The sequence below is a fragment of the Cervus elaphus genome, chromosome 32, assembly GCF_910594005.1.
Source record: "Cervus elaphus chromosome 32, mCerEla1.1, whole genome shotgun sequence".
In the NCBI taxonomy this organism is placed as follows: domain Eukaryota; kingdom Metazoa; phylum Chordata; class Mammalia; order Artiodactyla; family Cervidae; genus Cervus; species Cervus elaphus.
The window spans coordinates 10556554-10571049 of NC_057846.1; the positions used below are offsets into that span (position 1 = coordinate 10556554).

Below are 14496 nucleotides of genomic sequence, written 5' to 3' on the forward strand. Positions count from 1 at the left end.
TCTAAGCTGGTAGAGAAAACTTCATCCACAGAGACACTAATCCAGGTGCAAATGAGTTGATATTAAAAAAAAACAAACAAACAATGAATTTATGTATAAATATATACCAGGCACACTACCTACTGGGACCCAAGCTAGACAAACAAACCTTGCATGGTTAAGTCTCAGATTGTTACTGACCCAGCTTTTCTCAGAGCATTTGGTAATGATGAAGGCAAAAATTTTAGTGCCCGAGTTAGAGCAAAAATGCTCAGTTCTCAAGCTTGGAGTTTTCTGAACTTAATGCAATTATTGTAGGAGTAAAAGTCCATGCTTCTGGTGTGGATGTTAGTGATTTAAGATGACTGCTTTCAGCACATGGGGAAACAGTGGAAAAGAGTGGCCTGGCATGTTGCGGTTCATGGGGTCGCAAAGAGTTGACTGAGCGACTGAACTGAACTGAGTTAACTTTGGAGGAGACAGCTCAGTGGATGGAAGATGGCTTTCTGGCCTCTTGGGTGGAAAGGCTGAGCAGTGGCCCCCCACCCCCCAGGCATTCACAACTCACTGCACGTTGTGTGTGCACCCCAAGGCACGCTTGGCTCACATCCCCACTCTACAGTCTGTACATTAAATGTCCTTCAGGCCAAGGCAAAGGCTAAATCTTTCTCACGTGAAGAATCTATCATTGAAGGCCTCAAACCTTACATGTTTTCGTGTTTGAGAAGCACTCTTTTCTGTCTGATCATACAGTTTAAGGAACTTTACTTGTGTGAGTCATGATTCTGACTGACAAAGTGGAGAATGCCTGCCCCACGCAGTGGGTATGAAACTGTTTCTATAGAACTGTGTTGTTTCCCTAGTGCTCTGGTTTTCTTTTTCTTTGAAATATTAACATTTGAAAAAAAGTATTTTTAAGTAAGATGGGAAGTGAGATCCCACTGGATTTCCCAGGAAGTGAGCAAGCGTCCTAATGTAATTACATCATCCATCCTTTCCCTGGGGAGTCAAAATGCCGCCCAGTATAAGCTCTCCATATATTTTACTTATTTCTGCGTTTTGTGTTGCTTATTTCTTACACTGGCATCACTTTATTTCTGAAACATCACCATATTTCATCCTTTACTGAGGCGCCTTCAGCCCTCGTGCATTTACTGCATGGGTGGAATTATTTAGAGTTACTTTAAAGTGATAAAATACAGAGGGAGATATTCTCTTATTTGGACTAAATCTGTGGATGGATTCTAGGAGGAAAGAACGTGATGTCTTTTGAGTGTTTTCCATCCAAGAACATAATGTGCCTCAATTCATCCAAGATTTTTCCGAAGACCTGCTAGGGATCCTGGGCTCCCCGCTCCCTGCTGTCTCACTGTGCCTCGTCCTTCTGCTTTTCTTCACACTCATTTCTTAGTCTAGGCTTGGTAGAAGCTAATGTAAATGGAGTTTTTAATATTTAAAACTGCCGGAATAAATAGGGTGTTTCTCTGGGTATTATCTGCAGCTGATTTAAACATCCCTGGTAGTAGAAGAGGACATGGTCATGCCTGGCCTAGAAACGGCAGGCAACTCAGATTTTCTGTGAAGTTATTTTTGGAGGTTCACAGTACTTCAGACAAGGAAGAAACTCCTGTTTTTCCACCTGTTTTAAGTTGGCCCTGGGTCACGGCTCCCGTTGCTTCTCGTCTTTCCGTGTCAGAGCTGTGTGTACACCTTCTGCAGCTCCGAGAGGTTAGGGTCTTCCCCTGTTACAGCGTGGTCCCTCCCGAGATCAGTGTCCGTGTCCCTTCAGGGCTCGGCAGGTGCAGCTGCTGCAAAGCCACCCTGTTCCCACGGTCACCGGGCAGCTGCCTGGCCCGCGGCAGCGCCTCCCCGGGCCCCTCTCCTCCTGCACGTTCCAGACGGGCCCGCCCCTGGGAGGGGGCTCAGGACGAGCCCCAGCCCCAGCGTGGCTCCAGGCAGCGAGGAGAGCCTGGGGTGCCCAAGCTTGTGGGTTGGGGGCGTGTGGGCCGTCCCGGCGCAGCGAGGTCCCCGCCACAAGCCATGAAGGCCCGTCTCTGTGTGCACGGTCTGCTGTGCAGTCTTCAAGTTCCCTGTTGGGTTTCAGCCACAGCTAGTTTTACTGTGAATTTAGAATCATTTTAGGGCAAGTCGGCTTGGGCTTGTCTCCCGGGGCCTGGGGAGGTTGGTCACGGGTGATGGACGTGTCTCCCAGCATCGCCGAGTCCCTGGCTGCGTGCAGTGTGCACGACCCGGGGGTGGGGGAGCCCCCGAGAGGGGGGCCTGCGGCCGCGCCCCTGATTGCCCTCTGCCCCCGACAGGCCGGCTGGGCGGACTCACGGCTCTGGAGGCTGAACCAGTGGGCGATGGTGCACCTTTTCCACTGCCGCATGGTGCTCACCTACCATATGTGGTGGGTGTGCCTGGGCCACTGGGCCAGCCTGGCCCGCAGCCTCTTCCCGCCGCACCTGGCGCTCTTCGTGGTCGGCCTGGCCCTCCTCACGCTGCTCATCAACCCCTACTGGACCCGCAAGAAGACGCAGCAGCTGCTCAACCCAGTGGACTGGAACTTCGCGCCCAGCCGCCCCAATGGGCCGGCGCCGCCCAAGAAGGCCAGGTAGCAGCCTCGACCCCCAGCCCGCGGCCTGCAGCCATCCCCCCACCCCTGCCTCCAATGCCGACCCCAGGCATGCGTGCCCTGGGCATGCGTGCCTGCCGCGTGGTGCCGGGTGGCCTGGAGCCGAGGTGCCCAGGGACAGCGTCCCGCCCGGCCTGTGCACAGGCTCCCACGGAGGGCCGTGGGGCAGCCCCTGAGGCATCCCTGCGACCTCCTCATGGCCCTGCTCGCAGCGGCAGGAGAGAAGGCCCCCAGGTCGTCACCCCATCACGGTGGTCCTGGGGACGCCGAGAGGGCTTCTCCCCGGCGAAGCTTATCCAAGCGAGAGTTTTGCTTCCCTTTTGTGTGTCTCTGCTGACACTGGAGGGAGATGTGAGTCATCACTTGTCGAGATGTGAGAGCTGCTTTTAACCAAGTGTGTAGCCAGCCCCTTACTCCTAATCGCTGTAGGTTTTGAGTCAGGGAGCCATCAGGGGGACCTGGCCCCAGTGGTGCTGAGCTGTGGGCCCCCTTCCTTCCTCCTGGTGACCAGCCCTGCCGCCACCCTCACGTGTTGGCCCCACGGTTTAATCGACAGTGCTGACATCTTATTCTTGCCACGAATGTGCAATTAAAATGAAAAGCTTGTATCTGTTGAAAGTGCTCTTGAGTGTTTTTGGAAAACACGTTTATTGGTCGTGAGAGTCTCGTGTGCCCTGGGGAGCGCGGAGGCGGGGGTGGGGGTGGGCACACACAGGTCAGGAGGTGTAACACCTACTTGCGTCACCTGGAGAGGCGGTTTCAACGTGAGACACACCCAGCAAGCCGCGTTCCTCCTGGGGCTCCTCCCCCTCGCACAGACCCTGGGGGCTGAGCAGGCTATTTCCACCGCCCAACACTTGAATAAAGTGACCGAGGTTTACAGAACCTGAAGGCACGTCCCTGCTTATCTCTCAGTGCCGTTCACCTTGCTGCAGAGGTTTTCCATCTTGGAGATGCAGCTGTGATGATAAGTGTTCACGTGCTCAAAACTCAGGTTAAGATCTGAAACAGTCAGCTTGATTCCCACATGACCCTCACTGGGACTTGGACCTTCCAGGTTCAGTCTCTGCAGCGTCTCAGCCAAAGCTGGTGTTGGCTCCACCCCGACCGACTTCCAGGGAAGACACAGCTGGGTGTTCGGGCAGAAGGAGCCTCCTGAGATGACCCAACATCCCGGTGCCTCCGCTGCCCGACAGCGTTTGCCCTCCTCCACCCCGAGCGTCCCCTCGCTCAGCTCTGCCGGCATTGCTGCTCTCGGCCCCGGGGCTTTCCCAGTCACAGCGCTGGCCGCCGAGGGTGCCTTGCTCTCTGGCACCGTCCATCTTTACAGCAGGGCCTGAGGCTTGGGTGGTGGCCGGCTGGGCAGCGGCCTCGCAGCTGAGGCCCGTGGACTGTGCAGCACAGCAGCACCCCGCTGACCCCGGCCAGCAGGCCCAGGTGCATCCCCAGTTTGCAGAGCCCTGAGCTGCCGTGTCTGCCTGTCCAGGACAGGCTCAGGGTCCACCGGGAAGGGCAGTGTTAGAAGTTCGGGGGTGGGAGCAGCCCTCAGCTCAGCCCTGTGGCGAAGCCGGCGGCTGCAGGCGACATGGAGGCCTCTGGAGGCAGGTGTGGCCGGACGCCCTGCAGGGTCAGCCGGCATCAGGGCCGGTCCCGTGACGGGCTGATGGGCTGACGTTTTCTTTCAATGCAAGTGTTTAAAGAAGCACAACGGGGAGACCATCTCCTCTTCCTCCTGCACATGCACCTTGGAGGCTGGTCCCTGTGCCTCACGTCAGCCAGACGCTGCCCCAGGACAGGGTGCAGAGCTGGCGGGCGGGAGTGGGGACCCCTCTGGGGTCAGAGCGGGGAGGCTGGCTCCTGCAGGCGTCCCCCGGGGTCCTCTCCTCAGGGCTCCAGGCTCTCACCTGATCTGTGCTTTCAGGATGGAGCCCCCGTGAGAGGGGCGAGCAGCCCCAGGAGGAGGGGAGCGGGTCTGAGTGAGCCAGCACGCCCTGGAGGTCCGATGGGTTTCTCATGGGACGAGTCATGTTTGCAGCTCAACCCAGAAGAAGCCACCGCGAGTGGTGCGCACACCCCCGTGGCTGCTTTCAGGTCACCTCCCTTTACTAAACTTCTGCTCTAGTGGGAGAGCTTACCAACTCAACATTTCTCTTTCTAAATAAAAGCTTCCCCCTTTTCGGTAACCAAACTATGCAATGTATACATGGTTTTGTCAGATCATATTTAGTGATGTGAAAAACTCAGAAACTTGTCGTTTTTCTCTGATGACTGGGAACCCAGAGAGATCAGAGGGGACCCCGGCCGAAGCCCCCACGCGGAGCCGAGACGCAGCCCTGCAAGCCACATCTAACTTCGGCCTGGTGGGTGCGTTGTTCTTACTGCTGTGCAGTTGCAGTGTCAGGCGCCAGCCTTTGCAGGCCTGTACATTGTGATCTCTGTCCCCACGTCCCCCCACATGCTGGCACTGTGGCCTCAGGGCCACCCCCAGAGGCCCCGACACTGCTGTGTGCAGAATGCATCAGAGCTCTGCTCCATCACGGAGTTTCCTGGGGGGTGTTTTACAGAACTGGGTCGTTTTCAGTGATGCTCCCACGTGCAGGAAGAAAATGTTATTTTACTGTAACATTGCTTTCTCCAGTATTCCTTGGGATCCAGGGAGAAACAGCCCCAAGTGGCTCTCTAAATGACAACACCACAGTTCAGCTGAAACTGTTCTGTGGGTGGGAAGGGGAACAGCATGAAATTCCTTAGCTTTTAAGCCACTGAATCCGAGTGAGCCTTCTGGACTGAGTTTGTTTATTGTCTCAGGGGGGTGTGTGTGTCTGTCTGACTCAGTATGTGAGTCCACACCCTGCTCTCTCTTCCTGGTTTTGACCCTTGTTAGGGGTCTGGATCCTGGTTTAAGGGGAGACCCTGCTGATTAGGAAAGAAAGGAAGTGGAAGGATTGAGTGTTCTCAGAGACCTCCTGAGAGGATCCTGGTAACTGCATGTGGTGGAGACGCTCCTCGAAACTGATCGCTTAGTTTGAAGTCTGTTCCAGAGCCACCTGCAAGCTCGTCTAGAAGTGCAGGGGGTGAGCGCTGTGTGCCACGCTCTGTCAAACCAGTCAATCCTAAGGGAAATCAACCCTGAATACTCACTGGAAGGACTGATGCTGAGGCTGAGCTCCAGTACTTTGGCCACCTGATGTGAAGAGTCAGCTAATCAGAAAAGACCCCGATGCTGGGAAAGATTGAGGGCAGGAGGAGAAGGGGACAACAGGGGATGAGATGGTTGGATGGCATCACCTACTCAATGGACATGGGTTTGGGTGGACTCTGGGAGTTGGTGAAGGACAGGGAGGCCTGGCGTGCTGCGGTTCATGGGGTCGCAAAGAGTTGGACACGACTTAGCGACTGAACAACTGTCTGTTAGTTAGGCTGAACAGGCTGTTTGGGTACTGAAGGAGCTCTCACCTTGAAAATGGCCAAATAGGGCTCTCTTGTGTTCTAAATACTGGTTTTTGCCTATGTAGTGAGAGGAAGTGGCTTTCTAAGAGGAACCTGCTTTTCTCTTCCTGTGCCTTTGAGATGTAAACGTTCTGACAGTTCCTGAGACTGAAGAGAAAAGAGGGAAAGCAGGAAAACTGAGACTCTGTGTAGGTGTCTGTTATAGAGGTATGTCTTTACCTACAGATAGTATCAAAATTATTCAGTAATGTGTAAATGAGCTCTGTGACTTGCTTAAAGGAAATTAAGTGCTTACTAAAAATACAAAAGAAACCTACCCAAATGAATTTCAGGTTCATGCGATCTGGGAAATACTCAGTATTAAATATCTGGTTTGAAAGTTTAAGCTTGTTAAACTTAGTTAATGCAGACATATTTCAAGAGTCATCAACTATAATTTTATTATACTCAAGAAAGTTAATAAGATCTTATTCTGTTACAAAATTCATGAGCAAGGAAAGTAACTTGATACAATGATTTTAAGTTAAATATAATTGAGATAAGAGTTTTGGGAGTTGAGCTCTTTGGGAATAACTGTTTTAGGAAATCTACTTAAAAATAGTCTCTCCAGATTTTGGCAACTTGAAAGTTTTGTTAAGTTAAATAATGGGAAGTCACTGTTTGAATCGCTAATTGCTAAAAAAAGTCTAAGTTCACCCACTTTTTTTTTTTTAAGGAAAAAAAAATTTTTTTTAATTGGAGGATAAATGCTTTACAATATTGTGTTGGTTTGTCGTACATCAATCAGCCATAAGTATACATAAACTCCCCCATCTCTGGAACTACCCTCTCAAACCACCCGCCCCCCGCCATGTTGTCAGAGCACTGGGCTGAGCTGTGTTATACATCAACTTCCCACTCTTGCGACCCCATGGGACTGTAGCCCACCAGGCTCCTCAGTCCATGGGATTCTCCAGGCAAGAATACTGGAGTGGGTTGCCATTTCCTTCTCCTACCCACTTTTTTTTATGAGAGAAAAACTAAATATGTTTGGGTTTATTAGAAACATCTTACACCACACTGAGGACAGAAATTATTCTATGAGATGATGTGTGTGTTTCTGGAGGCTGTAGAATATATGTGTTTTCCAATCAGGAAGCACTGGTATGATCAACAATCCTTGCTTCTACTTTTGCTGGAGATTAAGGTTCTTAACGGCTGTTGTTTAGTTGCTCAGTCACGTCCGACTCTTTTGTGACCCCATGGACTGTACCCGCCAGGCTCCTCTGTCCATAGATTTCTCCAGTCAAGAATACTGGAGTGGTTGCCATTTTCTTCTGCAGGGGATCTTCCCCACCCAGGGATCCAACACACGTCTTCTGCATTGGGAGGTGAGTTCTTTACCACTGAGCCACCAGGGAAGCCCTTTTAAGGGTGAAAAGCTGTAATATACATATATGTATATATTTTAAGCCACTAAAATAAGTGAGACATTTCAGTATACAAGGAAAGATATGAGAAATGAAAATGCATTTTGTTAAGGGGAAAAGTAACTTGGTCCTGAAGTTGGTTATTTCTAAATAGGAAAGAAAATAAGGTTCAAACTAATACAGGAAAAGGAAAGTTGTGACAGATTGTAACAAAGGAGCCCAGAAGCCCAAAATGTCTAAGAGATTTAACTAGGATTGTTTGGTATGTTTAATTACATGGGAAGCACTGTCAAAACTTTCTTACGTCATAATGTATGGGTATAAATGTTGTTTATTATATTCTAGAAATTGTATGGAATTCTGAAAAATCTGGTGGTCCTGATAACAAAACTAGAATTTTGACATTTTAATTGAGGTCTGTGTTTACTAAGACTCACCTCCCAGATAGTTCCTTGTTATGTCACATAATTGTCTTTTTTTTTTAAATTATTTTATATTGAAGTACAGTTGATTAACAATGTTGTGTTACTTTCAGGTGTACAACAAAGTGATTCAGTTATACATATACATGTATCTATTCATTTTCAAATTTTTTTCCAAGTTAGGTTGTTATAGAATATTGAGCAGAGATCCCCGTACTATACAGTAGGCCCTTGTTGGTTATCTATTTTAAATACTACAGTGTATACATGACCATCCCAAATTTCCTAACTATCCCAATTATGTTACATAATTGTAAAGTTTAACTATGAAAAGGATACTCAAGTACGTTTGTTTTTGCAGCTTATCACAGCAGTCTGTCTCTGAATAAGACTGTGCATACTGGACAAGGCATTTATAGGACTGTCTCCAACCTAGATGGAAGGACCCTTGCAAGGTCCTTTTTTGTTTTTGTTTATTAAGGACCAGGGGCATTTTTCACTGAAGCACAGTCTATGTTGTGTCAGCTGTAAGGCACAGTGATTCCATTACACACGCACCTACGTCTGTCCTTTTTCAGTGTTTCCTCATGGACTCTCACAGGCTACTCGGTGCAGTTCCCCATGCTATGCAGCAGGCCCTTGTTTATTTGATACAGTAGTCTGCATGTGTTAACTTCAAGCTCTGGCTTTACCTACTGAGTGCCCTTGACTCGCTCAGGCAGCATGAAACTGAAGGGAGCTGACTCAGATTCACACGTGAGGTTTGCTTGAGGGCTTTCTGTTCTGAACACCAAGAGCAACACACCCCACCGCGCCCTCCTGCTCACTGTCTTTAAGACGCCTCCCTGGAACACAGGTGAGCTTTCAGCTGTGAGCACCACCGCACGTGCCCCTGGGGTGGCCCGCGGCGGGCGCTGCTGTGCCCCTCACTGCCGTCACCCAGGTCTGGCTCGCCGACGGTGGGCTGTGGGTGCTCCTTCCTCACCTGCCCGGCAGCAAGGACAGAGCCCGTGTCGTCATCCGCGAGTCTGCAGAGACGCTCTCCTCTCCTCGACACATTATACCAGTGACCCTTGGGTCCACTTAGAGGTAGATTTTATTCAATACATATACTGGATTTTTTTTTTTCCTCTGAGATTTGCAACAATTTGAAAAAACTCAGACAAACCACATAGCCCAGAAACATTGAAACAAGTCAGGAATGTCATATGCATGAAACCTGTAGATAGGCTTACGGTGAGTGCTGTTTAAAATTAACAAAATGTTAGTGTTCCTCGCCTAGTTGGAGAGACTGGGTCCCACCCATCACAGGTAAGTGTCCTTTTGTGTAGCCGTATTCCCAGCACTGTGTTAGGAATGTGGTTGTAACGTTCTGCCAAAAGAAATGTAAAGCTACTCATTCACTAGGGCCTCTGCTGCTGGCACCTGAAGAACCCGCAACCGGAGGTGTGAGCTGAGCCTTAAACTTGGGGGCCTCACTGAGAACAGCCTGGGAGGCTGCTCTGAAAGGTAAGGGAGGAGATCCCTGCTAGTGACAGAACGGCACCGAGGTCTGCGATGACAGGACGCGGGCACGTGGGCGTGGGGAGGCCGCCCCTGCACGGGCGGAGGCTGGGCCCAGAGCACGGCTCCTTCCTGTCATCTCCCTGCCGAGCCCGCCGACTCTCGCCGGGCCAGCCACGTGGCTGATGGCCGCAGCGTTCTCCATCCACTGCCCCCGGTGCCAGGAGTTCTCGTGCCTGGGCCAGATGAGGAGAGGCCAATGTGTTATTTTGGTTTAGGCCTGCCGATAGATAACCTGAAATCCTCTGCGTTGCCTGTCTTAACTCGTCAGTTGTGACCCAGGAGGTATTCGCCCTAGCTTCTTCCTGTATCTAGACTTGCACCAGAACAGTATTCAGTATAGAGTTTTTTATGTATATACACGATTGACTGCCTCAAGACTTAGGTAGCGTTAATTTTGTTAACTCTGGTAACACACTGGGTAACACAAGAGATAGGATATCATTCAGGTAGTAACATGAATAAAGTCATAAGTAGGGATTTAAGCCATGAGATTCTAGAACCAAACCAGCTCCCTGAAAGGATCAGGAAGACTAGGAAGTGGACGACTTAGGACAGGAACCTCATTTTTCACGTGGGTCATCAAACGTATCCCATTAGAGAATCTTTCTGGTAAGAAAATACAGCGTTCGGTTTGAAATACAGCACTGGTGCCTCCCTGAGATGCTGTAAGGATATCAAGGGTCATGTGATTTTGTGATAACCACTTTTCTCATCATAGAGGCCTCAGTTCAGTAGGCTAATAGCCTGATTAATCATTTAAGGCCTTTTGGGTGAGTTCTGTTAAGGCTTTGATGTGGGCATATACATCTTCCAGTTCTGCTGATGCTAAATGGTCATACCAGGGGAATACAGCTCACTTGGTAAATCTGCTGAGTCATCTCTAAATTAACGTACAGGTGGCCTTGAGCCCTAGGGAATCCTGACGTTCACCTTCCCACCCATCCTGGCAGAGGTCAGGGCCGCAGACCAGCGCCCACTGCCATCAGGTTCCATTAGGTGCAACCCGGGAGACTTCTGGTCACCTCTCTTTACGGGAAGTGGTAACATACTGACGTTTTTTGTGAGACACCCAGCTTGGCTTTCTGGTGTTAGTAGGCTGCTGTAAAAACCTTTGCGGTTGTTGTACCCACGATGCCGTCTTACCTGGGTGCCAGTGAGGTCGCTCAGGAGGATACTGAGGCTCGCCAGGAGGAGAGGCCTCCTCCCCAGGCGTATCCCCAGTGCTCAAGTCCAGCCTTCCCCTGTGTCCAGGCGCCCGGAACAGCCCCTCAGGACGGCTGCTGGGAGGCAGTGTGGTCTCGGCCATGTGGTCACTGCTGCAGAGTCGGCCTTTGATGCCACCGGGGTAGCAGGTGCCCTGGTGGCAGAACCGCCTCCAGCAATGCTGCTCATGTTTGCTGTTGTGACGCTGCAGGTCCTGTTCCCGAAGCATCCCTAAGCCGGGCCCCCCCGCAGGTGGCGTATGTCAGCGCAGCAGACTCCTGGGCACACTAGCAGGTTCTCCTCAGTGCCGTCACCTCAGCCTGTTGATCGAGGAGACTCCAGACAAAACTGTTTTCCAGGACAGCATGGGAGAAACAAACGGAGCAGCCCGCCCGGCACCTCCCACGAGGTTCTCGCAGACACGAACCACAGTGAGTGCGTAACCTAAAGTCAGGATTGTCCGCCAGGCTTTCTTGAAGGTCAGTCCCAGGAGCCAAAGGGTTTTCATTGCTGATGTCTGCTGCTTCTGGGAGCCGGTGCTGGGCTGTTCGTTACACCTGTGGAGAGTTTTGGTGCACGCAAGACCACCTCAGGAGAAGGCAGTGGGCTTGGATAATGTGTGTGATGAGAGTTTAGAAAAGCCTTCACGGAGTGGGAGACCGCGATGGTGAGAGTGTGACCTGAGACTGTCCCTTCTGTGGTCGGACACAGCGGTCCTTGGCTGCTGAAGCCGGCTCCTGGTGGTGATTCCAGTTCTTCGGTAGGAACTGCAGTGTCCTTGGGTTAAAACTCCTAGTGTGGTGTCTCCGTTTTCACGTGCAAAGAGAATAAAAGGGTAAATAATATTGGGATGCCCCAAGGCCAGGGCCTTTACCAGGAGGTTTTTTAGGGTCTCCGTGGCTTCAGAATGAATGTTTTTTCTCCCAAAGAGCCTCAGCTGGGACTTGTCTAAGGGAGTCACATACTAGTAGAGCCACTGAAGACGGTTTCGGAATGCAGTTCCTGTAGCAGCTGGAAAGCCCCTGATCTGCGTGTGTCTCGGGCGCAGGGAGAGCCAGTGTCTCCACTGCCAACTAACAGACCTTCCAGTGACCCGTCACATCAGCCTTACATTCCATCGTTTTCTCTGGGACACTCTGTGCCTTTGAAGCTGGTTTCTGAAGCACAGGCTGTCCTGCTAGAAACTGAACATGACAGCAAATCATCTGCACGTTGTGTCCGAGCTGACCTGGGAGGAGACGCTGGGTCACCTGGGTCCGCTGGGCGTCTGAGGAAGGGGGCTCTCGGCACGGCTCTGCAGCGCTGTGCCGCCGTCCGTCCCAAGTGGAGACGCCGAAAGGCGCTGCAGAGGCCGCAGCAGAGGGGCCACCGTCCTGGCGACAAGGGCAGTGAGGGGTGACGGCAGCGTTGCTAGAGCCCGACCGTGCACCCATCCGGGGGGTTAACTGGAGGAGAGAGTTACAGGGGTGGTGCAATTGGAGCAAAAGGTTTTGCTCCTCTGTGGCTTCCTCCCTCCACAGGTACTGATGAGGATCGGGCAGGGCCTTGTTCTCGACTCCGGTCTTTGCAGTGGGAATGCATTTTCCTTGTCAGGAGGATCACGTGCCTGTAACTCTCAAGGTGCTCAGCCCGGCGTTCTTCCCCTGTGTCACCTGATCGTGGGTCACATAGAGTCTCATCTTTCAGGTCTAAGAACATTTCCCCTTAGGAGGAAGGGGACGACAGAGGATGAGATGGCTGGATGGCATCACCGACTCGATGCGGACATGAGTTTGAGTAAACTCTGGGAGTTGGTGATGGACAGGGAGGCCTGGCGTGCTGCGGTTCTTGGGATCTCAAAGAGTTGGACACGACTGAGCGACTGAACTGAACTGAAGGAAAATTCTAAAGAGCCTTAACAGGTACATTAAAACCCCACCACTTGCATTAAGCACCGCTCCACGGGCAGAAGCCTCAGATTTTGGTCAGGTTTAAACCTGAAAAGCTGCCCCCTCCTGTTAGGGTTTTAACTGTTTTCCCGTGTTTTCTTTTCTATTTCTCCCCGTGTGTTAAAGAGGAAAGACTCCCAGTGTTCCCTTGGAGCAGCCTCATTCTTGTCTAACTTTGGATTCTGCTCTGAGATCTAGTCTGTTTTAAAATCTTTCTTCATCTTCCTACAGTTCCTTCTCCAATGACTTTTTCTTCTTAAACCCACAGTAAAAGCAAGTGCGAGGTTCCTTTGTCAGTCGAGGACTGAATGGGGGTTTATTAACTGCAGCCTGACTTTGATTACTTAACTGGTACAATCGAAGGTTCACGATTTTTATAGATGTGTTTCTCTCTCTCAGTAGTTTTGAAAAGTTGGTCAGCCAGCATGATAAGGGCATTTTATGTAATGCTGACCAACCTAAGTTGTATTTTTTATTTAGAGCAGCCAGCTCCTCATTAATACCTTCTAAAACAGTGGAGTTAAGCAAAGGCTCATTTTGACTGTTAGAGAACATTCAGGTATTGTGCCAGAATAGTGTTTGAAAGCTCTCAAACCTCATAATCCAAGATTCATCTTGTCTTTGTTTGCACTGCTGAATCTTTGTCCAGACTACAGCTTGGGGGAAAGACTTGGAGATAAGTAATTTATGAGGTAATTGCATTCGCTGTGAACCTGTGAACCGTGGGAATCGAAATTGGTTGAGAGGTGTTTCCACTCTGCTTTGTCGCATCTTTCCCTCGCTTTGCTTTCAGGAATAGCTGCATTAACGGGTACAGATCTGCAAACCCGGGCTCACAGGTTTGGATGTTTACCTGAAATTCCTTTGCAAATCCCAGTAGGTCCTGACTAGGACTGGGAAGCCCCCTCGCCAAAGCCCTAAGTTTTGCTCGAGTCCAGGGTGTATCTGTAAGCACAGACGGCAGCTCACCTTTTCCTGTGGTAGGTTCCACCTTAAAGGGGATGTAATTACTTCTGACTGTACGTCCTCTTTTATTGGGGGGGTAGAAACAGGAGGCAAGGTGATGGAGAGACGAGGAATCAGACAGTTCAGGACAGTGAGGACTTGAGGCAGGAGCAGAGGAAGAGGCAGCTTTGAAAAATTCTGGTACTGTATCTTTTGATTGATTTCCTATAAAAATTTATCATTTCCTCTTTCAGTTCAGTTCAGTTCAGTTGCTCACTCGTGTCCAACTCTTTGTGACCCCATGAATTGCAGCACGCCAGGCTGAGTTTACTCAAACACATGTCCATCGAATCGGTGATGCCATCCTATCATCTCATCCTCTGTCATCCCCTTCTCTTCCTGCCACTAATCCCTCCTAGCATCAGGGTCTTTTCCAATGAGTCAGCTCTTCGCATGAGGTGGCCAAAGTATTGGAGTTTCAGCTTCAGCATCAGTCCTTCCAATGAACACCCAAGACTGATCTCCTTTAGGATGGACTGGTTGGATCTCCTTGCACTCCAAGGGACTCTCAAGAGTCTTCTCCAACACCACAGTTCAAAAGCACCAATTCTTTGGCGCTCAGCTTTCTTCACAGTCCAACCCTCACATCCATACATGACCACTGGAAAAACCATAGTCTTGACTAGATGGGCCTTTTTTGGCAAAGTACTATCTCTGCTTTCTAATATGCTATCTAGGTTGATCATAACTTTCTTTCCAAAGAGTAAGCGTCTTTTAATTTCATGGCTGCAATCACCATCTGCAATGATTTTGGAGCCCAGAAAAATAAAGTCTGACACTGTTTCCACTGTCTCCCCATCTATTTGCCATGAAGTGATGGGACCAGATGCCATGATCTTAGTTTTCTGAACGTTGAGCTTTAAGCCAACTTTTTCACTCTCCTCTTTCACTTTCATCAA

The 14496-nt window shown here is 50.3% G+C and overlaps 1 protein-coding gene across 7 annotated transcripts in view; it reads left to right on the plus strand.

Annotated features, from left to right (window-relative positions):
• The window catches only part of CLN8 (CLN8 transmembrane ER and ERGIC protein), a 49877-nt gene extending 46650 nt beyond the window's left edge, over nucleotides 1-3227 (plus strand). For all 7 annotated transcript variants that reach the window (XM_043893719.1, XM_043893717.1, XM_043893718.1 and 4 more), the window contains exon 3: nucleotides 2298-3227. In XM_043893719.1, the coding sequence (XP_043749654.1) occupies nucleotides 2298-2597 (300 nt within the window). In that variant the 3' untranslated portion in view covers nucleotides 2598-3227. The remainder of the gene's footprint in view (nucleotides 1-2297) is intronic.
• Nucleotides 3228-14496: the final 11269 nt, after the last annotated feature.